This window comes from Carcharhinus amblyrhynchos, chromosome 10 (genome assembly GCF_965287045.1).
Source record: "Carcharhinus amblyrhynchos chromosome 10, sCarAmb.v2.hapA, whole genome shotgun sequence".
NCBI classification, from domain to species: domain Eukaryota; kingdom Metazoa; phylum Chordata; class Chondrichthyes; order Carcharhiniformes; family Carcharhinidae; genus Carcharhinus; species Carcharhinus amblyrhynchos.
The window spans coordinates 91833033-91859177 of record NC_137333.1 but is presented as its reverse complement, the minus strand read 5'-3'; the positions used below and the strand labels follow the sequence as shown (position 1 = coordinate 91859177).

The 26145-nt window shown below is 44.1% G+C and overlaps 1 protein-coding gene across 1 annotated transcript in view; it reads left to right on the top strand.

Moving 5' to 3' along the window:
* gabrb3 (gamma-aminobutyric acid type A receptor subunit beta3) overlaps positions 1-26145 on the top strand; it is a 319041-nt gene that overhangs the window by 254749 nt on the left and 38147 nt on the right. Inside the window, exons 5-6 of the mRNA XM_080197604.1 lie at positions 7410-7492; positions 11925-12062. Coding sequence (XP_080053730.1) covers positions 7410-7492; positions 11925-12062 — 221 coding nt within the window. The remainder of the gene's footprint in view (positions 1-7409; positions 7493-11924; positions 12063-26145) is intronic.

The window sequence follows — 26145 nt, the reverse complement described above, 5'->3', positions numbered from 1 at the left end:
AGAGAATTCCAGAGATTCACCACCCTTTGAGTGAAGAAGTTCCTCCTCAACTCCGTTCTAAAATGCCCCCCCTTTATCTTGAGGCTGTGCCCCCTAGTCCTACTGTCTTTTTTCAGTGGGAAGAGTCTCTCCACCTCTATCCTATCCATCCCATTCATCATCTTACACGTCTCAATGAGATCTCCCCTCATTCTTCTAAACTCCAACGAGTACAAGCCTAGTTTATTCAGCCTCTCCTCATAGTTCAACCCCCTCAACTCCGGTATCAGCCTAGTAAACCTCCTCTGCACTCCCTCCAAGGCCAAAATATCTTTGCGCAGGTGCGGCGCCCAAAACTGCACACAGTACTCCAGCTGCGGCCTCACCAATGCCCTATACAGCTGCAGCAAGACCTCCCTACTTTTATATTCAATCCCCTTCGCTATGAAGGCCAGCATCCCATTCGCCTTCCTGACCACCTGCTGCACCTGCAAGCTGGTTCTATATAATGGAATGTGAAGAGTGGTTGGGATGTGAGTCTATACAGGTAATCGAGTCTTTAAAGGTATGAATAGTGTGTGTGAAGAGAGGGATAATCACAGGTTAAAGAGGTGTGAATTGTCTCAAACCAGGACAATTCATAGGCTTTTGCAAAGACTCACATTCCAATCATTATTCACGTTCCAATCAATAGTTATCTTGCAATTTTGCTTTAGCCTATAAATGCCACGTTTGTGAACCTTCCTCCACTCACCTGATGAAAGAGCAACACTCTGAAAGCTCATGATTCCAAATAAACCTGTTGGACTTTAACCTGATGTTGGGAGACTTCTTCCTGTGATGAGAGGTTGAGGGGCCCTCAAATAGTAATCAGTCCCTGGTTCGAATAAACAAGTGGGACTAATGTCTGTTTGTAGAAGTGTTAGATGGATTCCTATGGAGGAATCATAACCAATCATGTGGATGGCATGCTTCCATCCTGCAGTGGTGGAACTTGCCACATTGCACCATTAAGGTGCTCATTTTATACTTATAGTGCCAGCACAATGCAACCCAATTTCTAAGTCCATTGCTACTTGCTATAAATGAACCATTTTCATAGTCAGATCCTTAATGCGTAAGAGAGTGCAAACTCCATTGGTGCATATAGGCTCTGTGGCTGCCATGGAAGTACTATACACTGGGGGTGAATCTTTCCCTCAATGGAAGTTTCTCTACAGTACAGAAGGAAGCCATTCAGCCCACTGAACCTGCACCAACTCTCTGATAGAGCATCCCAACCAGTCCCTATCCCCATAACCCCAATTATCCTCCTAATATTCATCCTGCTAATTCCTCTAGCCTACACATCTTGGGACACTAAGGAGCAATTTACCATGGCCAATCCACCTAACTTGCATACTTTTGGACTGTGGAAGGAAACTGGAGCACCCAGAGGCAAACTCCACACAGAGAATGACCGGAGGCCAAAATTGAACCCACTGGTGCTGTGAAGCAAGACTGCCAGCCACTGTGTCACAAGTTGTAGAAACTGTCCAAAAGTCCCTTTTCCTATGGAAAAGAGACAGATGATGCACTTTGCATTACAGCATTTATCTCTTGGTTGATATAAGCTTAAGTTTATTTACTAATGTCACAATAGGCTGACATTAACACTGCAATGAAGTTACCGTGAAAATCCCCATGGGTGGCCCATGGGCTGCCTTACGTGGTAGATGTGCTCTGTCATGGATTGGAGCGTCATTCTCCTACCCTTCAATCGAAGAAGCCACCTTCTTGCTTCTTACTCTGCATAATAGAGCTCAACAACAGAACAGGAGGCAATGACAACAAGTTTAAATGGATGTATACAAGCACACAAGATTTTTGAGATTCATGAGTATACATCTAAGAGGAGTGACAGTATTCAGATCAAACACCTCTCTGAACCTGTGTTTGTTGACCCCTCAAGAAATCTTGCATCCTGTTGAGAATTGACCAAGGTCTTTCCACCTTCACATTTCTGTATGGTGTAGTGTGAACAACAATAGCCACCTGCAGAAACACACTGAGGAGGGTAGAGAAAGGGAGGACTGGGCTGGAGTGCGTACAGGGTGGAATCAAGGAATGCTAAAAGGTCAGACCACCCGGTAATTTTAATTGATACTGGAGCAAATTCTAATTTAGGGCAGAAGAAGACACTGTGGGGGTGATCTGACCTTTTTGCCCCACCTGCAAGATCGCAAGAGAGCTGAGAAGTCGCGTTCACGCCTGATTTTGTGCCTCTCACGATATTACCAGCACCAGATATCCAACAAGAGTGCAATTAAATGCGATTTAAAATAGCCCCACAGTAGCAATGAGGGGTAGGAGGGTGGGCAGAATTCAACCAGAAGGCTGGCTAAGGCTGGGGGGAACACAGAGATCTGAGCATGTGCAATTGCACCCTCTGCTGCTATCAGCCGGCTTTCAGGCAAGCAAGGACTCATCCATTCCCCCTGCTGATGAGAAACAGGTTTGGCTTCAGTTTCTGCCAGAGTCAGGTAAGATTCAATTCTTAAGCCACCCAAACGAATGTGCGAATTTCTCCCTTTTCACATACGTTTGGCACGTAGAATTTATTTGGTAATATCATGCACCCAAAGCTATCATTTCCTTTGAAGAAGACAAAGACCTGGGCCACTTGATGAGCCCAGATTTTATGTACAAGATGCCCAGTGTGAATAGAGCCTTTGCCTTAAGTAAGAAGATTCAATGTTGACTTCTTAAGGCAAGATTTTCTGGTAGGCATTATCGTGGGTGGAAAATTCCACCCTTAATCAGGCGGCACAGTCGCATACTGGTTAGCATTGTTGCCTCATAGCGCTGGGGATCTGGGTTCAATTCCTGGCTTGGGTCACTGTCTGTAGAGTCTGCATGCTCTTCCCATGTCTGAATGGGTTTTCCCTGGGTGCTCAGGTTTCCTCCCACGATCCAAGGATGTGCGGGTTAGGTTGATTGGCCATGCTAAAGTAACCCTAGTTTCAGGGGGATTAGCAGAATAAATATGTGGGGTTACAGGGATGGGTCCTGGGTAGGATTGCTAGCAGTGCAGGTTCGATGGGCCTATTGGCCTCCTTCTGTACTGTAGGGATTCAATGATTCTATTCTATGATCACTTGTGTTGGAAAATTGACTTGAGCCAAATTGGACATGCAATCTCATCATGGTTGGATTTTCTAAGCAGTGACTGCCATCGAAAATGCCCTGTCCCCGGGACTGGAGCCTCGGAAAGTGAAGACGTAACGATGTTTGATTTTCTTCTGATGGTAATCCCGGATACCAACATGAGGTAGAATGAGGAGCCGCAGTTTTATCAGTGTTCTGTCCTTTTATCAAATGGGCAACTTACCTGCGTTTGCTCTAAGTGGGGGATTTGAAAGAGAGGAAATTTTATTTCAGAAGGCTGTGTTGCTCATGCTCACAGGATTATTCACCGCTTTGTATCTATTACTGTTAAACATGAGTGAATCATACCAGCTTTGTGGCTCTTAATGGGTTCTTATGCTACTTATCCACTAACCACAACTGGCAATACAACTGCAAAGAGGGTTTGTGAAAGCAATGAAGCTGCAGTTGAGTGTCTTAAGAAGTCCCCATCACCTATGCTTGGCCAAACAATATGCTTGTAAATTTAAAGATCCACCTATCTGTTGAATACAGACGCTGGATATACCTGATGTTTATCCAACCTGGTGAATCATTTGGAGATTATGTAGTGACTCAGGGTCAGTGCAATCTCTTAATGATTCACCAAATTGGTTGGCAACCAAATCTGGCATCTCAAATGGATAGAAATAAAAATGCAAAAGGTGTGATGCCTGGAGGAGATCAACGTCAGAAAATTTGTCTAAAATTCTTCTTGATGCCATTTTGGAGAGCTGTTAACGTAATTAAAGTACGCTCCTGTGCCAAAATACCAGCGCAGAATTTCAAACAAAAGTCTCACACATCTTAACTTCAAAGCTAATTAAGTCAATGTTGGCTAATTTTAAAGGTTATAGCTTTTTTTTCCATAATTGAGGAAGTGAAGCAAAGAACCAGTGTGAAGAAGTGAGAAATCAACAGGGGTCCTTTGGTAATACTAAACATGGGTGGCTAAAGCCTATAGAAATTCAGAAAGATTGAGGGAGGTAAGAAATTCTGGAGACCTTTCAGGTCCAAGCAACAGGGACTAGAGTAGATAATGGTGCAGGAAATCCCATATCCGAACTTAACAATTTGCCATCGCTCCTCAACTCACTGTCTTACATTGGCTGTTGCGCCAAACTGAGTGAGTCGGCAATATAATGGTAGATCCAATATAATGTGGATAGAATGTGAGGTTATCCACTTTGGTAGCAATGAAGGGAAGGTAGATTATTACTTGAATAGGTGTAAATTGAACAAGGTGGATACTCAGCGAGACCTTGGAGTCCTCATTGCATCAGTCACTGAAAGTAAGGCGCAGATTCGTCAGGCAGTAAAGAAGGCAAATGGTTTGTTGACCTTGGTAGTGGGAAGATTTGAGTATAGCAATAGGAATGTTTTACTGCAATTGTATAGGCTGTTGGTAAGGCCACACATGGAGTACTGTGTGCAGTTTTGGTGTCCTTATCTGAGAAAGGATGTCTTTGCTATACAGGGAGTACAGCGAAGGTTTACAGGCTGATTCTTGAGTTGGCAGGTCTGTCATATAAGGAGAGACTAAGTTGGTTAGGAATATATTCACTGGAGTTTAGAAGAGTGAGAGAGGATCTCATAGAAACTTATAAAATTCTAACAGGATTAGACAGGGTAGATTCAAAAAGAATGTTCCTGAAAGTGGGGGAGTCCAGAACTTGGGGGTCATAGTTTGAGGATAAGGGGTAACCCTTTTAGAGCTGAGGTGAGGAGAAATTTCTTCACCCAGAGGATAGTACATTTCAAAAAGAAATTAGATATAGCTCTTGGGGCTAAAGGGATCAAAGGATATGGGGGAAGGGGGAATCAGGATATTGAATTTGATGATCAGCCATGATCAAAGTAAATGGCAGAGCAGGTTCGAAGAATCGAATGGCCCACTCCTGCTTCTAGTTCTATGTTTCTCTGGTCAAATTTTAGAATTCTCATCCTTGGCATTCAGTTCCCTCCATGACCTTGCCTTGCCATATCTCTGTTGCCAATGCCAGCCCATCAAGCCTCCAGTGACATATAAGGTTATTCACCTTGGTGATAAGAACACAACAATCACATTTTTTTAAAAGCTATGAAACTTATAAATATTGATGGTCAGAAGTACTTGGCTGATCTCATGCAAGGAACATAAGAACTTTGTGTACATGTACCGCAAGCAATTAAGGAAGCAAATTGCATGTTGTTCTTTGTTGTCAGGCAATTGGAGTACAAAAATAAAGAGGTCTTGCTATAATTGTAACAGGCATTGGTGAGATCACACTTGCAGTGTTGAGTAAAGTCCATATCTATGGAAGGAAAACCTTGCCATCGGAATGAAAATAACAGTGAAAATGGGAAATAAAAGTACAGATCCAAGCTGTTCCGTTTTCCTATAAGCACTACATACATCAAAGGTTGACTAGATGTTTCTAGGGAGGATTGTCCTATGATGAGAGGATGAGTAATTTGGGGCTGTATTCTCTGGGGTTTGGAGAATTGAGAAGTGATCCATTAAATCACTTTGGAGAAACTTGACAAGCGAGGCATCAAGATGTTATTTTGCCCCCTGTCTGGGGCATGGTGGCGCAGTGGTTAGCACTGCTGTCTCACAGCACCAGGGAGCCAGGTTCGATTCCTGGTTTGGGTCACTGTCTGTGTGGAGTTTGCACGTTCTCCCCATGTCTGCATGGGTTTCCTCCCATAGTCTGAAAGAAGTGCTGGTTCGGTGCATTGACCCGAACTGGTGCCGGAGTGTGGCGATTAGGGGATTTTTACAGTCACTTCATTGCAGTGTTAATGTACGCCTTGCTTGTGACTAATAAATAAATTTTGACTTTGGAATATTGAACATGTTTCTGGACAAGGAGCCTAATCATACAGGACTGAAATTATGAGAAATGTCTTCACTGAAAGGGTTGTGAATGGCTGGAATTGTCTAGCCCAGAGGTTTGTGGATGTCCCATCTTTCAGTATCAACGTGATTCCTGGTGGAGACCAATGTCAGAAAACTTGCCTAACATTCCTCTTGCTGCCATTTTTCGAGAGACCTGTTAGCATGACTAATGTACCCTCCTGTGCTAAAATAGCACAAGGGGAGTTGATGGCCCAGTGGTATTACCGCTAGACTATTAAAAAGACTCAGATATTTTACACACAACCTTTGTCCCTGGTGATGGTGATGGCCTAATCGCTAGACTATTAATCCAGGAAATTCAGCTAATGTTCTAGGGACCCAGGTTCCAATCCTGCCAAGGCAGCTGGTGGAATTTGACTTCAGTGAAAAATACCTGGAATTAAGAATCCACTAATGTTCATAAAACTGTCATCAATTGTCAGACAAGCTCATCTGGTTCACTAATGCCCTTTAGGAAAGGAAATCTGCCTTCCTTACCTGGTCTGGTCTACATGTGACTCCAGAGCCACAGGTTGACTCTCAAAATCCCTTGGACAACTAAGGATGGACAATAAATACTGGCCAGCCAGTGACATTCATGTCCCACGAATGAATAAAAATATATATTTAAAGTTGAGACAAATCTTTTTGTCTTTCTCGGAATCAAGGCATAAAGGGAGCAGGCAGGAGAGTTCAGGCAGAAGGTCATTCATGATTGTAATGAGTGGCAGTCCGAGATGTGCTCCTGCTCCTTTTGTTCTTTTGCCCTTAACCTGAACTCAGCCAATTCTGGATAGGTGCTGTTCCCGATTTTAATCACTGTTAGCATTGGCGGCCGAGTCTTCAGCTGCCTAGAACCTAGGCTCTGGATTTTCCTACGTAAACCTCTCTGCACCTCAATCTCTCACTGCTCCTTTAAGACGCTGCTTAAAGCCTACTTCTTGGATCGAGCTGCTGCCATTCCCCTCATGTGACTCAGTTCCACACTTTAGAGTTCTCCCATCCTGCACGCCACTGGAATTTTAGCGGGCAGAGCACGGACAATGTGAAACCCTGTCTACAATCGGGCGGGAATGTCTGGCTTTTAGACCAGCGCAGCCGGAGAATTCCACCCTTTGGCGAATGCACCCCATGAATCACTTGGGGATGTCTGATTATGGTAAAGGCGCTACTTAAATGCAGCCGATTTCAACATGGGGAGGATGCGGGGAGGAGGATGAGCATGTTGGAGCATACTGGAAGATCAGTGGGGAGTAAAGCTCAGAGGAGCAGTGACCAGAATTCAGAGGAATTAATACCCTGCCTTGTTAACAGACGCGTGCACAGTGATTGGGAATAAAAAGCAGCTACCATGGTGACCATTTCTTTCTTTGTTTTGATGCAGAATCACAACAACAGCTGCGTGCATGATGGATCTGCGGAGGTACCCACTGGATGAACAGAACTGCACGCTGGAAATAGAAAGCTGTGAGTACTCTCAGGAGGAACGAGCCTTGCGGCTAGGAATTCTCAACCATCAGCATTAGTCTTATCAAGCATTCAAACCCAATCCCCTTCCCTGTCTCCAACCCCCTGAAAACACACCCATTGCAATCCATAATGTAATTTAACATTCTAAGTAGATAGGGGCTAGATTGTGTGTTTTTTTTTAAATGCGTATTGCTTTCTTTAATGTTTTGGCGTGTGTTTGTGTCTCCGCATGGCAAAATTACAGCTGGGAGTCAGAAAGCATTAAATGCTTCATCATTTCAGTTTGATTAGGCAGTAGTCTGATGCTTATCTACAACATGGGACGAATAATGCTTAAATTTTAATCAGATTCAGCCTGAATGAAGCAAACACTGGGATGCAATTTGCTCTCTGCATGCTTTATTACGCATGACTTCACAGAGCTGCTGGACCCCCCCAGGCTTGTGCAGAGACCTACTTCTTAATCAGGAGCTTTATGCCCAGTACGAGTTGTTTGTCGAGATGCGTGGGTCATCCAGGATGTGATATGTATGTTTAATTTGTGCACAAGCATTGGAGGAAACTCCAGCTGAAGACTGGGTGGTGGGGGAGTGGAGAGGTTGGGGGGTGGGGGTTGGGGGGAGTAGGGTGAGGTTAGGGGCTGGGAAAGTGGGGTTGCTCCGCTACCTAACGCCTACCCATCCATCTCCATCCCGAACACAATTATTGTCAACATTAGGCTGTGGGCATTGGGTTGTCCACCCACCACTTGAGGGCCTCAAAATGTCACCATCAGGATTTAACCAGGGGCGGGAGAGGCTCACGCCATGTATTCAGCATGGTGGGCTTTTGGCAGTGCCCACCGCAGGTTGCCCCTGCCTCCTGGTTCATTAGCTCCACCGTCTTGTCCTTCCCCGAGACCAAATTTTCACTCCCCGCCCCCCCCCCCCCCCCCACCCCCGCCAAACCCCAAGAAGCCCATCCCAGAAGTTGAGCACACCTCCTCTTCACCTGAGTGCAGTACCGGAAGTGGCCACCACTCCCGGTGGCACTGCTGATACTGCTGAATTGGGGGCCTCTAATTGCTCTTTCAGTGAAATAACTCCTCAGAGGCCGGTGTCCCTTCACCAGATTCTCTTTATTTACAAACTAAATCCCACCCCTAAGAGTCAGGTACAAAGTCAGAATCTGGAGTGGACCTGACATTCATCAATACATACATAGACGTGAGTCTCCCTGATTGGGCAGGGAACTCGTTTCCTATTGAACCAAACAAATAAAATCAAACTAACTTAAGGACAACTCAAAAAGGGCAGCTCCCTAAAGGAAGGGAACTGCCCAAAACAAAAAAAAGGGACGGAAATTTAAAACATCAAATTAAAATGCGATTAAAGGAGTCGATAATACATCCCAGTCCCTGCGGTGCCCAGTGGGCACGAAAGGCTTCAGTGGTGCCCTCGGACACCGCATGCTCCCTTTCCAGGGACACCTGGCTGTGAATATAGCCATGGTAGAGGGACGACTTCAATCAGGGAACTCATACTCCAAGAAGCCAACCTCAGGGGCCTCACTGAAGTCATTACACTCCAAATGTGAGCATAATGTCCATGGTTGCTGGAGCTGGCCATTAATTGAGCCATTAAATGGCTGCCTGGCAGATGATTGTGCCTCTGAAGACCCCAACGCTGGCAATATGACCGTAGGAAGTGATAGGCCACCCTCCCGAAGCCTATCCCTGCATCCCTGCAGTATCCCATTGATTTTCAGCCAGGCTGCAAGAAGCCAGGCAAATGCTGTGTTGTCCCTTCTGTCTTACCATGTTTTCCATACTATCTTTCAGTCTATTTTGTTCATTTTAGTTTAAATTTGATTCCTTTCTCCCTGCTCTAGAAATTTGAACCTTTTTATACGCTTCATTTTAACTTTTCTCCCTCTATTCATTTTAAAGGCAGAGCTTGAAATCCTTCGATTCTGACATTAAACAGGTCGAATTTGATGTGGGAATTATATCTAAGTCAATGGATAGGATTTTCCAGCCCCGCATGCCCCAAGACCAAAATCCCTGCCCAAAGTCAACGGACCTATAAATAGTCCGCCAAATTTTCTGTCTCACCTTGCGTGGACGGGATGGAAAAATTCACCCCCATACCTCAAAAGGATCCAAAAATAACAATTTCATCCAAATACGCATGAAACATCCGATCCTATTTGTAAACTTTTACAAACCTTTAGAATAGTTGTGGGATTACAGGGAAGGTTGAGTTTTGCCAAGGTTTTATTGAGTCATAGAGGTTTACAGCAAGGAAACAGGCACTTTGGCCCAACTTGTCTATGCCGCCCTTTCTTTTTTAAACTCCTAAGCTAGTCCCAATTGCCTGCATTTGGCCCATGTCCCTCTATACCCATCTTACCCATGTAACTGTCTAAACACTTCTTAAAAGACAAAATTGTACCCGCCTCTATCACTACCTCTGTCAACTTGTTCCAGGCACTCACCACCCTCTGTGTGAAAAAATTGCCCCTCTGGACACTTTCGTATCTCTCCCTTCTCACCTTAAACCTATGCCCTCTAGTTTTAGAACCCCCTACCTTTGGGAAAAGATATTGACTATCTAGCTGACTATCTAGCATTATTTTGTAGACCTCTATAAGTTCACCCTTCAGTCTTCTACGCTCCAAGAAAAAAGTTCCACTCCATCCAGCCTCTCCTTATAACTCAAACCATCAAGTCCTGGTAGCATCCTAGTAAATCTTTCCTGCACTCTTTCTAGTTTAATAATATCCTTTCTGTAATAGGGTGACCAGAACTATATACAGTATTCCAAGTGTGGCCTTACCAATGTCTTCTACAACTTCAACAAGACGTCCTGACTCCTGTATTGAATGTTCTGACTGATGAAACCAAGCATGCTAAATGCCTTCTTCAGCACTCTGTCCACTTGTAACTCCACTTTCAAGGAGCTATGAACATGTACCCCTTGCTCTCTTTGTTATGTATCTGTCCCCAGCGTCCTACCATTAACTCAGGGCAAGTCCTGTCCTGGTTCAATCTACCAAAATGCATCATCTCACATGTATCTAAATAAAACTCCATCTGCCATTCGTCAGCCCACTGGCCCAATTGATTAAGATCCCGTTGCAATCAGAGATAACTTTCTTCACTCTCCATTATGCCATCGATCTTGGTGTCATCTGCAAACTTACCATGCCTCCTATATTCTCAAACAAATCATTAATATAAGTAACAAATACTGCGTTGAATGCATTAGGAAATGCTGACAAGGAAACTCTTTATTTGCAATTTGTTTTAATACGTTGAAAGAAATTAGAAAAGAAGATTAACTTAAAGGGGGAAACCTGATAGATGTTTACCAGATTTTGACAGGCTTGGATTGAGTAGATAGCCAGAGATTTTTCCCCCAAGGTTGAAGAATCAATTAATTGGGGGCATAGGTTGAAAGTAAGAGGGAGAAAGTTAAAAGAGATATAAAGGGTAAGTTTTTCACACAGAAGGTGAAGAATGCTTGGAGTGCGCTGCCAGAGCAGGTGGTGGAAGCAGATTCTATAACAACGTTCAAGAGGGATCTGGATAAATACATGAATAGGCAGGGAATAGAGGGATAAAAACAAATTATTGCAGACGCTGGAATCTGAAACCAAAAGAGAAAATGCTGGAAAATCTCAGCAGGCCTGGCATCATCGATAAGGAGAAAAAAGAACTGATGTTTCCGGTTCAGATAATCCTTTATCAAAGCTCAGGGAGTAGAGGGATATGGACCACATAGAGGCAAGATAATATTAGATTACAGAGACACCTATGTCTGTGCAGACTTGGTAGGCCAAAGGGCATTTTCCTGTGCAGTACAGTTCTTTGATCGATGTTCAATGTCCTATGAAGAACTCACCGTATACAGTTGAGTAAACGTTCCTTCTCTCTGTTGTAGGAATGGTATGTAGGATCATGTTGGAGACTGTGTATCCAATTATTTTTCACTATTGGTTCACCAACAATCATTAGCAAAAATTGGCATTAAACAGCCAGTCCTGCCCTGAAGACCCTGAAACATAGTTGTTGGGTTTTTGGAATGTTTTACTCTTGGGAGGTTGGGACTAATAAACAATGGCAAAGCAGAGTGAAGGGTCTTTTGTTTGTTGCTGCACCTGGTTTAAAATGTTTAATACTTTGACTCATTGTGCTCCAATTCCCAGCACTCAGATCTTAGATGAACCCTAAAGATATACCAGGTGGACTTAAAGGATGAATCTGCATGGGATGCATGGAAAGTGTGACACATGCGAATAACGTAGTAAGAAGTCTCACAACACCAGGTTAAAGTCCAACAGGTTTATTTGGTAGCAAACACCACTAGCTTTTGGGGCTTTGCCCCTTCGTCAGGTGAGTGCAGAGTTCATGACATTCGAATAATGCCAGCCTTGCTTTCACTTCCAGATGGATACACAACGGATGACATTCAGTTCTACTGGAGGGGTGGAGATGACGCTGTGACTGGAGTGCATAAGATTGAGTTGCCACAGTTTTCTATCGTGGAGTACAGGCTAGTGTCCCGCAACGTTGTGTTTGCAACAGGCAAGTCTGGCTTCATTACGGTGATAATGTTCAGGGTTCCTGGGCAGGATTTTACAGCCCAGCTGTGGTGGGGACAGGGATGTAAAATTCGGTGAGCAAGTTCAAGACTTCATTGACTTTGAAAGGAATGGAAAATCCAGTTGGGGGGAGGGACAGTGAGTGATTTTTGTTTTTGGAAAATTGAGATGGGGAGCATGAAGGTTACAATTATGTGTCTTGATTGCCGCATTTTTGACAATGGATTGAAACCAGACAGACTTACTTATCACTGTGGGATCCTCCAAGCCTGATTTTCCTTGAGACCTGAGCTATGTAGAAAAAAAAATCATTTACAGGATGCTGGCTAGTTCAACATTTATTGCCTACCGATTTATTGCTCTAAATGGCCACATGCTTCATCAAAGTTCACAAATGTTTCAGTTTCTGGCTTCTTATTTTTGATTAACCTGCACATTTCAGAACAATATTCCTCCTTGGGATTTGAGAGCCGTTGGCAAGGTTGGCATTTGTTGTCCGTCATGAGTTGGCCTTGAGGAGGTGATGCAGAACCCTCAAGTGACTCATGGTGAAGCGAATGAAAAAGAGTCAGTGGTAACTTTAGGGATCAATCATTTATTTTCATTTGATGTGTATATATCTAATTTATGATGCTTGTATAATTCCAAACAAAGATGGTTCCACAATGTTCATTGCTCCCTTTGCCATACTCTGCATTTCTCACTAATATAGAAGTTATAGAGTCAGAGGGTGGGATTTTCCAGCCGTTCTCGCCCCAAGATTGGAAAACCCTGTCCGACGTCAGCGGTCCTTTGCTTGCTCCGCCCCTGCCTGATACAATTCCTGTGGCAATCAGGACAGGAAAATTCCACCCATGGAGTCATACATCATAGAAAAGGCCCTTTGGCTCACTGAGTCTGCAACAACAATAACTACTACTACAAATTGCACTAATCCCTTTTTCCAGCACTTGTCCCAAATCCTTGAATGTTACGATGCTTGGAACGCTCATCTAAGTACTTTTCAAGGGTTGTAAGGTTTCTGGCCTCTACTACCTTCCTAGGCAGCACATTCCAGATTCCCACCACTTTCTGAGTAAAAAACTGTTTTCTCAAATCAGCTCTGAATCTCCTATCCTCACCCGAAAACTATGCCCCTCATCATTGACCCCTCCATGAAGAAGAACAGCTGCTTCCTATTCACCCTATCCATAGCCCTCATAATTATAGACCTCAGTCAATTCTCAATGGGAAATCCCATTGACAGATGTTCTCCCTGTGTCTGCGTGGGTTTCCTCCATGTACTCTGGTTTCCTCCCACACTCTAAAAGACGTGCTGATTAATTGCATTAGCCATGGTATATTCTGGTTCTCATCTCATTCTACATCATCACCACTTTGCTTGGCAAATGGTTGCAGTATTACCTCTGGGGAGGTGATGTCCTAGTGGTATTGTTGCTAGAATATTAGTCCAGAACCTCAGCTAATGATCTGGGAACCAGGTTCGAATCCCACCACAGCAGGTGGTGGAATTTGAATTCAATAAAATATCTGGAATTAAGAATCTACTAATGACTGTGAAACCATTGTGGATTGTCGGAAAAACCCATCTGGTTCACTGATGTCCTTTAGGGAAGGAAATCTGTCATTCTTACCTGGTCTGGCCTACATGTGATTCCAGAGCCACAGCAATGTGGTTGACTCTCAACTACCCTTGGACAGCTAGACATGGGCAATAAATGCTGGCCAGCCATTGACACCCATGTCCCCACAATTGAATTTTTTAAAAATTACACCACTGGTGAACAAGGTTGGTTTTCTGCCTCCAGATTTATCATGCCAGGCCTGGGATTTTACCAGGCTTGTTTGCTACCTGAATAAAATTGCAAAGACAACAGGTCCATTAGTAATAGTGGCAATATTTTTGTCATCGTGTGCATGCAGTTATTTAAGTCACCATGTCCCATCGATCACCTGCAGCATTGCTGCCTCACAACACCAGGGGTCTGGTTCAATTCCAGCCTTGGGTCACTGTCTGTGTGGAGCTTGCACGTTCTCCCCATGTCTGTGTAGGTTTCCTCTGCTTTCTTTGGTTTCCTCCCACATTCTAAAGCTGTGCGGGTTAGTCTGATTGGCCATGATAAATTGTCCTTTAGTGTCAGGTGGATTGGGAGGGTAAATATGTGGGTTTGTGGGGATAGGATCTGAGTGGAATTGTTGTCGGTGATGGCTCGATGGGCCAAGTGGCCTCCTTCTGCACTGTCAATTTTATGTTACTTCTTGATGAAGTGTCAGATCATCTTCTGGCAGACTTCCAAGGCCATGCCCATTACAGAGATTCTCACTCAGACAGCGTGAATTAGTTAGGGTCAGTACACGAATGTTTGAGCAGATACATGACTAGGTGAATCTACATTCATAAGACAGTCTAGTTCTATGCACTGTTAATTGTTCGCCTGATCTGAATGAAATTGCAAAATTAAATCACTAAATACCTATACCTGTAAGTACTGATTAATTAAAGAGCTGTTCTGCATCATTTATATCTTTTCTTTGATCTTGCCATGCCAGGGGCATGGTGGCATTGTGGTTAGCACCATTACCTCACAGCGCCAGGGACCCGGGTTCAATTCCAAGCTTGAGTTCGTGTCTGTGCGGAGTTTGCACATTCTCCCTGTGTCTGCGTGGGTTTCCTCCGGGTGCTCTGCCTCTCTCCCATAGTCCAAAGATGTGCAGGTTAGGTTGGTTGACCATGCTAAATTGCCCCTTAGTGTCAGAGGATTAGGAAGGTAAAATATGGGGTTACGGAGAGACCTAGGTGGGATTGTTGTTGGTGCAGGCTTGATGGGCCAAATGGCCTCCTTCTGTGCTATAGGTTCTATGATTCAGTACCTACTCAAACATCAGACTTATCGAATTTACATTGCATGACTCAATTGACCCACGTGTATTGCATCTGGATTTGCAAACTGGCGAGAGGGTGACGTGAAATGTCATCAAGAGGGCATCAGTTTACTCTTAAATGGCCTTTGCTGCTGGTCTCTGGTGCACCCCCTTCAGGATCAGGTACTGGGACAGACACAGCAGTTAGTCCGTCACACACCCACCCTCCCCCAGCAAAGCACACATGCTGCTAGCGATAAGGGAGGTCAGGCAGAGGGGAGGATGGGAAGACTCAACTACAGCTGGCTTGGCTCCAAGTCCTGCGTATGCCAGAGGGGACATCAGCATCCAATGATTTTACAGTTCAATGAAAGGCTCTTCTTCAGAATCTCTTTCTGTTTTCTTTCATTTGGGATCACAGGCTGTTAATGATTGAATAAACACCAGAGTCATTGTCCCAATGTCAGAACCCTCCTTAACATTTCTAAGCAAAGTTCAGGATCTAATCCAGCATCTCTTCCACTTCTCTTTGTCCTTTCTGTCAATCCTTCTCCTAATTTTGTTGCAGTGATAATGCTGGGTGAAAGGACTTGACAACTGAAGCTAGCTTTCAGATACAGGTGTGATCTGTTTTCAAACATTTGGCTGTATGGTGAGAAGATGGCCTTGTGGTATTATTATTAGATTATTAATCTCGAAACTCAGCTAATGTTTTGGGGACCTGGGTTCAAATTCTGCCGTGGCAGCTGGTAAAATTTGAATTCAATTCAAAAAAAATCTGGAATTAAAAATCTATGAAACCATAAAGATAAAAGCAAAATTTTGCGGATGTGGGAATCTGAAACAGAAAATGCTGGAACATCTCAGCAGGTCTGACAGCATCTGTGGGGAGAGAACGGAACCAACATTTGTAAACTTGAAACATTGACTCTATTCCATCCCCACAGGTGCTGTCAGACTTGCTGAGATTTTCCAGCATTTTCTGTTTTTGTTGTTGTGGACACAAAATCATTGTCAATTGTCGGAAAAACCCATCTGGTTCACGAATGTCCCTTGAGGGATGGAAACCTGTCATCCTTATCTGGTCTGGCCTACATTTGACTCCAGAGCCACAAAATTGTGGTTGACTCTCAACTGCTCTTGGGCAACTAGCGATGGGCAATAAATACTGGCCTTGCCCCACAAATGAATAACAGGCACAAAAGTGGAACTTGCAGCCAATTTTCTGACATCAATTTATTATCATAAATAAGACCATAAGATGTAGGAACAGAAGTAGGCCATTTGGCCCATTAAAAGTCTGCTCCCCCATTCAATGAGATCACGACTGATCTACTGCAATCATCTTCAACTCCACTTTCCATCCTTATCCTCATATGATTCCCTCAATGATTAATGATCTGCCCATCTCAGCCTTGAACAAACTTATACACCCAGCCACTACAGCTCGCTATAATCAGGAATTTCATAGATTCAGTACCTCTGAGAGAAGAAATTCCTCCTTAGCTCTATCTCAAATGGGCGACCACTTATTCTGAGATTATGCCCTCTGATCCTAGACGCAAGAGGAAACAGCCTCTCTGCATCCTATATATCTCAATAAGAGATATTCTCTTATTGAGAATAATAATATTCTCATTCTGCCAAACATATCCTCATTCTGCAACCCCCAGTGAGTATAGGCCTAACCTACTCAACCTCTTCTTATAAGAAAATCCCTCCATACACGAGGTCAACTGAGTGAACAATCTCTGGACTGCTTCTAATGCCAGTATATTTTTCCTTAGATAAGAGACCAAAACTGTTCACAGCATTCCAGGTGCGGTCTAACTTGTGCCTTGTTTAATTTTAATAAGACTTCCCTATTTTTATACTTCATTCCCTCTGAAATAAAGACCAACATTCCATTTGCCTTTCCAGTTACCTGCTGAACTTGCATGCTAGTTTTTTGTGATTTATGCACAAGGCCTCCAAATACCTCTGTGCTTCAATTTTCTGCAGTCTTTCTCCATTAAAGTCCACAATTTCACATTTTCCTACATTATATTCCATCTGCCAAGTTTTTGCCCACTCGCCTAATCTATCTATATCCCTCTTTAGACTCTTTGGCCTTTGGAGTGGGATCATCTGGTCCCGCTGGTGATGCTCGGCCACAACACGTTTCCTGGTGGCGTGGGTTGGAATCAATGAGAAATCCCTTTGACAGTGGCGGGACCAGAAGATCCATCGCTGCCACCTCTCGCTGCCAAAAACATGTGGCAGGAAGGACAGAGAATCCCACCCTTTGTGTCATCTTCATCCTTTAGGTCATCCTCAGCACTTGCCTTTCCCCTTATTTTTGTGTCACCTGCAAACTTGGCAACAGTACATTCACTTCCCTCATCCAAGGCATGAATATATATTGCAAAAAATTGTTGGCCTAACACTGACCCCTGTGGCATTCCACTCCAAGTTGCCATCCTGAAAATACCCTAATTATCCCAACTTTCTGCCTTCTTTTCATTAGTTCATCCTCTATCTATGTTAATACACTACCCCTACACCATGGGTTCTTATCTTATTAAGTAACTTTTTGTGCGATACCTTACCAAACCGTTAATATATTACATCTACTAGTTCCCCTTTATCTATCCTGCTCATTTCCACCTCATGGTATTCTAATAAATTTGTCAGGCATGATTTCCCCTTTATGGAGCCATCTTGACTCTACTTAATTATATCATGTATTGCTAAGTAGTCTGCTATTACATCCTTTGAAATGGACATGAACATTTCCCAATGGCAGATATTAAGCTAACTGGTCTACAGTTACCTGTTCTTTGTCTCCCTCCCTTTTTGAACTAGGGTGTTACATTGGTAGTTTTCTAATCCTCTGGGACTTTCCCAGAGTTTAAGAATTTTTAGAAGATTACTATCAATGTATCCACAATCTTTGTAGCTACTTACCTTAATATCCTAGGATACAACCCATCAGGCCAAGAGGCCTTATCAGCATTTAGTCCCATTAGTTTTCCTAGTACTTTTTCTCCAGTGATAGTTATTGTATTTAGTTTCTCCTCCTTCTGCCGCTTGATTATTTAGTATTTTTAGAATGTTATTCGTGTCTCCCACCATGAAGACTAATGCAAAGTATTTATTGAACTCCTGTATGGAAGTTCTGTATGTATACTGTATGGAAACTTCAGGAATCTTTGTAGCAGACAGTGTAGCTCTCCTTGAGGCTCTCTGATGATGTTATCTCCTGTAAAGGCAATTTCTGATGGTGAGTGCCAAGTGGGCATTCCTGGGCTGGCAGAAATGGTTGGGGGGATAGAGGCAGTACAACCAATCAGGGACTTGATCACTGTGACATGTCTTATTTCAGGCTGCACCTCCAGAAGCATAGCCTATAGCTTGAACCATTAGGTTAGATTCTGTTTGTTCCTTTTGCTGTTAATGAGTTAAGTTCTTCAGACTGGCTGCTGTCCATGTCATTCATGGTAAATTATCTTTGGCTCCAAAGTGAAATTACAAAATCCATTCTGTCAAATGACCATTTTACGGGCACATGACCACTTCTTAAATTGATTTTGGAATGTTGGCATCCCTGGCCAAGCCAACATTTGATAACCAGCCCTATAATTGCTCTTGAGAAGGTGAGTGGTGAGCTGCCCTCTTGAATTGCTGCAATCTGGGTTGTGTGGATACACCGACAGTGCTATTAGGGAGCAGCACCAGGATTTTGACCTAGCGACAGAAGGGAAGGCAAGTTTCCAAGGTTTGATGCTGTGAGAACTCACACTTCAACTTGGTAGCAGGGCAAGTTGATAAGGTCGTTACAAGAAGGCAGATGGGATACTTTCCTTTATGAGCCAAGACATAGCATATAAACCATGATGTGGAGATGCTGGCAATGGACTGGGGTGGGCACAGGAAGAAGTCTCACAATACCAGGTTAAAGTCCAACAGGTTTATTTGGAATCACAAGCTTTCGGAGGGCTCATCCACCTGATGAAGGAGCAGTGCTCCGAAAGCTCGAGATTCCACATAAACCTGTTGGATTTTACCTGGTGTTGTGAGACTTACCACATCATGTAAGAGCAAGGAGATTATTCTGGAGCAATGTAAAACACTAGTTAGGCCATAACTTGAGTACTGTGTGCAGTTCTAGTCACCTCATCATACAGAGAGGGTAGAGAGGAAATTTTCAAGGATGTTGCCAGGATTGAAAAATTATAGCTATGAGAAAAGATTGTATTGGTTGGGGTCCAGGCCCAGTGCAGAAACTGTGGACCTGGACAACATCCTGGATGTAGTACTGAAGACTTCTCCTTCAGAACTAACTGTACCCTTAGCCAAGTTGTTCCAGAACAGGTACAACATTGGCACCTCTCTGACAATGTGGGAAATTGCCCAGGTGTGCCCTGTTTGCTGGCTCAAAATATTGGAACTCCCTCCCGAATAAGCACTGTGGGTATAACTACATTGCCGTGGGCAGCAGTGGTTGAAGAAGGTAGATCGTTACCTCCTGCTCATAGGTAATTCAGAATGGCCAACAAATGTTGGCCTTGCCAGTGCTACTCACATCCCATAAACAAATTAAAAAGTTGGCAAAGAAAAGATAGAAGACCATAAGACGTAGGACCAGAATTAAGCCATTCGGCCCATAAAGTCTGCTCTATCGTTCAATCATGGCTGATATGTTTCTCAATCCACCACACCTGCCTTTTCTCTCTAACCTTTGACCCCCTTACCAACCAAGAACCTATCTATCTCTGTCCGAAATGTACTCAATGACCTGGCCTCCTCAGCCTTCTGTGGCAATGAATTCCATAAATTCACCACCCTCTGACTGAAGAAATTCCTCCTTATCTTGGTTCTAAAGGTGTCGTCCCTTTACTCTGAAACTGTTCCCTTGGATTCTAGCCTCTCCTACTAATGGAAACATCTTCCTCTCGTCCACTCTATCCGGGCCTTTGAGTATTCTGTAAGTTTCATTGAGACCCCCCCCCCAACTCATCCTTCTTAATCCCATTGAGTAAAAACAGAGTTCTCAAATGTTCATCACATAGCAAGCCTTTCATTCCCGGGATAATTCTCATAAGCACTCTTGTTCCAAGGCCAGCTCACCCTGTTCTGTTCATTGGTGCCATTAGCCCAGAGGTTTATTTGGAGTGAATCATTGTGAAGTTCTAGACTCTTTGCCTAACTGTAACTCCTTCCTTTCCAGCACCTTAAAGCCACGGATCATGCTGATCCTTTAACCTTTCCGAACTTTTACAGTCTACCAGCTTTGAAAACTCAAAACTGGCAATACCTAACCATCACTTCTGAGTTTACTCTTACTTTAATGCACTGAGGTGCTGACATTTGGATCTATTGATAGGTTTCTCAAGAAAGAAATCAGAAAAAATAGAGTAAATATAATCCCACAGTTTAAGAAGATCGGAAGAGGGAGAATGGAGAACTACAGACCTGGTAGTCTGTTGTCAGCAGTAGGGAAAATGTTAGAATCTATTATAAAGAATCTGAAAACTGGACACTTAGGGAAAAAAAAGGGCAAAATCAACATAGATTTGTGAAAGAAAAATCATGTTTAACAAACTTGTTGGAGTTTTTTGAGAATGTCACTTGTAACAAATAGAAAGGAGAGCCAGTGGATGTAGTGTATTTGGATTTTCAGAAGGCTTTTGATAAAGTCCCATACAGAAGGTCCGTAAGTGTGGTACAGTGGCACAGTGATTAGCACTGTTGCCTCACAGCTCCAGGGACCTGGGTTTGATTCCCGGCTTGGGTCACTGTCTGGAGTTTGCACATTCTCCCTGTGTCTGCATCGCTTTCCTCCGAGTGCTCTGATTTCCTCCCACAGTCCAAAGATGTGCGGGTTAGGTTGATTGGCTATGCTAAATTGCCCGCGATGTGTAGGTTAGAGGGATTAGCAGGGTAAAATGTGTGGGGTCGTGAGAATAGGGCTTGGGGTGGGATTGTTGTCAGTGCAGACACAATGAGCCAAATGGCCTCCTTCTGCACTGTAGTGTTTCTATGATTTCCATGAAATAAAATTAGAGTGCATAGAATTGGGGGTAATATATTATGATGGATTAAGAATTGGTTAACAGATAGAAAGCAGAGAATAGGAATAAACTGATTGTTCTCAGGATGGCAGATGGCGATGGAGTATCCAGTTGTTCACAACCTATATAAATGATTTGAATGAGGGGATCAATTGTAATACTTCCAAATTTGCTGATGATACCAAACTAGGAACGTAAGTTGTAAGGAAGATTTCAAAAGACTTCAGGCGGATTTGAATAAGAGTAAGTGAATGGGCAAGAACATATCAGATGGAATATAACGTGAGTAAGTGTGAAGTTATTCACATTAATAGAAAAAACAGAAAGACAGAGGGTACGGTCTTATGCTCACGGGCCCGCTGCAGTGAAGTCAGAGAATTTGACACCCAGCTGAATCTCTGTTCATTGCAGCGGGACGGGAGAATCCTGCTGGCGTGAACGGCCTTAACATTCCAGCCAGAGTTTTCCTCAAATGGTGAGAGGTTGGGAAGTGCGGGTGCCCAAAGGGGCCTGGAAGGGGGTCCTTGTTCATGAGTCACTAAAAGTTAACATGCAGGCGTAGCAAGCAATTAGAAAAGCAAATGGTACGCTGTCCTTTGTCCTGAGGGAACTTGAGTACAGGATTAAAGTTATCTTGCTGCAGTTATATCAAGGCTCGGTGAGACTGCACCTGGAATATTATGAAGAGGTTTGGGCTCCTTATTTTAGGAAGAACATACTTGCCATAGAAGGAGTGCAACAGAGGTTCACATGATTAATCCCTGGGATGGCAGAATTGTCTTACGAGGAGAGATTGTGGAGAATGGGTCTGTATTCCCCTGGGTGTCAAAGAATGAGAGCTGACCTCATTGTAACTTACAAGATTCTTACAAGGCAGGACAGGTGGATGTTTTCCCACTATCGCTGCTGAGTCTAGAATCAGATTCATAATAGTAGTCTCCTAGTAACAGACAGGCCATTTAATGGTGGCACAGTGGTTAGCATTGCTGCCTCACTACGCCAGAGACCTGGGTTTGATTCTCAGCTTGAGTCACTGTCTGCATGGAACTTGCACATTCTCTCCATGTCTGAGTGTGTTTCCACCGGTGCTCCGCTTTCCTCCCACAGTTTGAAAGACTATGGGAGGAAAGTGCTGATTAGGTGTATTGGCTATGCTACATTCTCCCTCCGTGTACTCAAACGGGTGCCGGAGTGTGGCGACTAGGGAATTTTCACAATCACTTCACTGTTGTGTTAACGTAAGCCTACTTGTGCTTAATAAATAAGCTTTAAAACCGAGATGAGGAGAAATGTCTTCATTCAAATGGTGAATATTTGGAATTCTCGACCACAGAGGGCTGTGCAAGCTCAATCATTGAGTAAGTTCATGATAGAAGTTGATAGATTTCTGGAGAGTAATGAGTTCCAAGAGATATGGAAATTGTGCAGGAAAGAGGCTGTGAGGTGATCAGCCTTGAACTAATTGAACGGTGGAAGGGGCTTGATGGGCTGAAGAGCCTACCCCTATTCTATGTTCCCAATGGATAATTCACCATTTAAGTCACTGCATCCCAATAATTAGCCAAGATATAATTTGTCTAAACATGATCAAATTAAATCGGACTTTCCGGAACCTCTTGTGTTTCATGGCGCATGTGCACAGAGAATGAAAAATAAAAAAAGGGTAATGGTGGCACTGCTGCCTCTCAGTACCAGAGTCCCAGGTTCAATTCTGGCCTTGGGTGACGTCTGTGTGGAGTTTGCACATTCTCCCCATGTCTGCATGGGTTTTACTCCAGGTGCCCTGGCTTCCTCCCACACTGTGAAAATGTGCAGGTTAGGGTGATTGCCATGCTAAATTCCCCCTTAGTTTTGCAAGACATGCCATTTAGATGGCTTAGCCATGAGATAGGGTAGGGAAGAGGGCTCTGTCAGGGAGTCAGCGCAGATTCGATGGGCCAAAAGGCCTTTTCTGCACTGGTGGGATTCTACAATCCTCATAAAATAAGGAGATTGCTGTGCTCTTCCAGAATTCTGTTGCTTTCTGCAACTGCTTCATCAGCAGGGAAGCATCAAGGAAGTTCAATAGCAAATGGAAACCAACACTGTACAGATGTTTTCACGTGGATTTTCCTCCAAATGTAATTGACAGTTGAGCTATCTATGGAGGTGAGAGATAGCAGTTGAGGGGGAAGCAGGCTTTGGTGAGAATGATCTATGCTTGCTCTCGTCAAACCACACCTCTTGGATGGGTGAAGCAATGAGCAACTGCAATGGTACCTATGGAGGATGCAGAGCGACAGGAGCAGCATAGATAATCCATGGGGCTACCTGTAAGGGGCACCCAGGAAGTAAATTTAAACGCACAATAAATTCTTCTCACTGACACTAAAGTTACGCCAATCTTGTATATTCTTTCCAACCATTCCAACTAGGGTGGTGTGGTGGCACAGTGGTTAGCGTTGCTGCCTCACAGTGCCAGGGACCGGGCTTCGATCCCCAGCTTAGGTCACTGTCTGTGCGGAATCTGCACATCCTCCCCAGTGTCTACGTGGGTTTCCTTCGTGCGCCTTGGTTTCCTCCCACAATTCAAAAGACGTGCTGGTTAGTTGTATTGGCCATGCTAAATTCTCCCTTAGTGTACCCCAACAGGCGCTGGAGTGTGGCAACAAGGGGATTTTCACAGTAACTTCATTGCAGTGTTAGTGTAAGCCTACTTGTGACACTAGTAAATAAACTTTAACCCTTAATGCACAGCAGATGGGAAATGATAGTAAGTCAAGCCAACTCTCTCTTTACTCATGATACACATGCCAGGAAGAAAACAGAAAGTTAAGAATTCATGGAGATTGAGTTTGAAGTCATGTGCTCGAGGGGAACTTCAGATCAACCTACCATTACATCTTTGAAGCCACTGAGGCTGTCTGATACTGTGGTGACATTTTGGAGACAGTGCTCATTTGAATGTCCTTTGACCCAGTGGTCAAGAAGCCCAGCCTAACAGCAATTCGACTCCACTGCGCAGAACCTTGATGTTTGATGGATCAGTCAGTGTGTGTGGGGGTTGACAGTGAATCAGACAGTAAGAAGTCTCACAACACCAAGTTAAAGCCCAACAGGTTTACTTGGTAGTAAATGCCACTAGCTTTCGGAGCGCTGCTCCTTCATCAGGAGACCCATTCCGCACCTTCTCCCTCCACTCTCTTCTTCTTTGAAGCTAAAAGTTCTGCCTGTCCTACCCCAAACAAGGAGACGAGCAGCATAATCGTAGAATCATAGACATAACATGGGTCGCTGTCTGGTTTGACTTTCTTCTGTGCAGAGAAACACCTCAGATGCCGCCGGCTGATGTGTAAACAGGCATAAATCATTGAAGATGGCAGGACAGATTGAGAGATAATAAAGCACACTGTATCCTAGGATTTATCAGTAGGGGATCAGAGGACAAAAGCACTAACATTAAGGTTACAAGAAACACTGGTTCAGTCCCAATCTGAGTATAGTGTCCAGTTTGGGGCACTGCGCTTTATGAAGGGTGTGAAGACATTCGAAAGAGTGTAGTAAAGATTCAGTGGAATGGCTCTAGGGATGAGGAATTTCAGTTACGTGGATAGATTGGAGAAGCTGGGGCTGTTCATCATAAAACCATTGAATCCCGATGGTGGAGAAAGAGGCCATTCAACCCACTGAGTCTGCACTGACTCTCCAAGGGAGCAGCTACCCAGGCCTTCCTCTCTACGCATTTACGTCTAACTTGCACATTTTTGGACACAAAGGAGCAATTTAGCATGGCCAATCCACCTAACCTGCACATTTTTGAACACTAAGGAGCAAATTAGCATGGTCAATCCACTGAACCTGCTCATGTTTGGGCTGTGGGAGGAAACCAGAACACCCGGAGGAAACCTACGCCAACATGGGGAGAACATGCAAACTCCACACAGATACAGTCACCCAAGGCCAGAATCAAACCTGGGTCGCTGGCGCTGTGAGGCAGCAGTACTTACGCAAGGATATTTTGGTCTTGGAGGGAGTGCAGAGGAGGTTTATTAGGCTGATGCCGGAGTTGAGGGGGTTGAGCTATGAGGAGAGGCTGAATAAACTAGGCTTGTACTCGTTAGAGTTTAGAAGAATGAGGGGAGATCTCATTGAGACGTATAAGATGATGAATGGGATGGATAGGATAGAGGTGGAGAGACTCTTCCCGCTCAGAAAGGATAATAGGACTAGGGGGCACAGCCTCAAGATAAAGGGGAGGCGGTTTAGAACGGAGTTGAGGAGGAACTTCTTCACTCAAAGGGTGGTGAATCTCTGGAATTCTCTGCCCGTTGAAGTGGTGGAGGCTACCTCACTAAATATTTTTAAGACATGGGTTGATGGGTTTTTGATAAGAGAGGGGATTAAGGGTTATGGGGAGAGGGCGGGAATGTGGAACTGAGCCACGACAGATCAGCCATGATCTTATTGAATGGCGGGGCAGGCTCGAAGGGCTAGATGGCCTACTCCTGCTCCTATTTCTTATGTTCTTATGTTCTAACCACTGTGCCACCCTATTGCCACTCTTGGAGAAGAGAAGGTTGAGAGGAGAGTTGAGGGAGTTATTCACAATCATGATGGGTCTGGATAGAGAAGATGGTAAGGGGAGAGATTGTTCATGTCGATGGTAAGATGGAAAACTTAGTGGACACAGTTTTTTGACAAAACAAACAATGGTGACATGAGATAAATGAATTCCATGCAGCGAGCGGTAAGGATCTGGAATGCACTGCCAGAGAGTGGGATGGAGACAGGTTTCAACTGAAATGTTCAACATCCAAAAAAGAATGAAGCAGAAGACTAGTGGAGAAGGCAGGAGAATGGCATGAAGTGATTTGCTCTTCAGAGAGACAGCACAGATGTGATGGGCTGCATGGCCTCCAGCTGTGCTGTAAACATCCTCCGATTCCCTCACCACATCAGGATTTGCAGGCACCAAATTGCCCGCTATGTCTTTGCTGCGCAGTGCATTAGTACGCCAACTCACTTCAACCCGCCTGTCACATAGAGCTTCTCTACTGAAGTGAAAGTGGTTTGTGCAATCTAACCTGAGCTGTCAGTGCGGTGGAATCTGCCTGTTTATGTTGCGGAGAACGTCCTACAGCAGCAGAGGCGGCAGACACACAGGCGCGCATT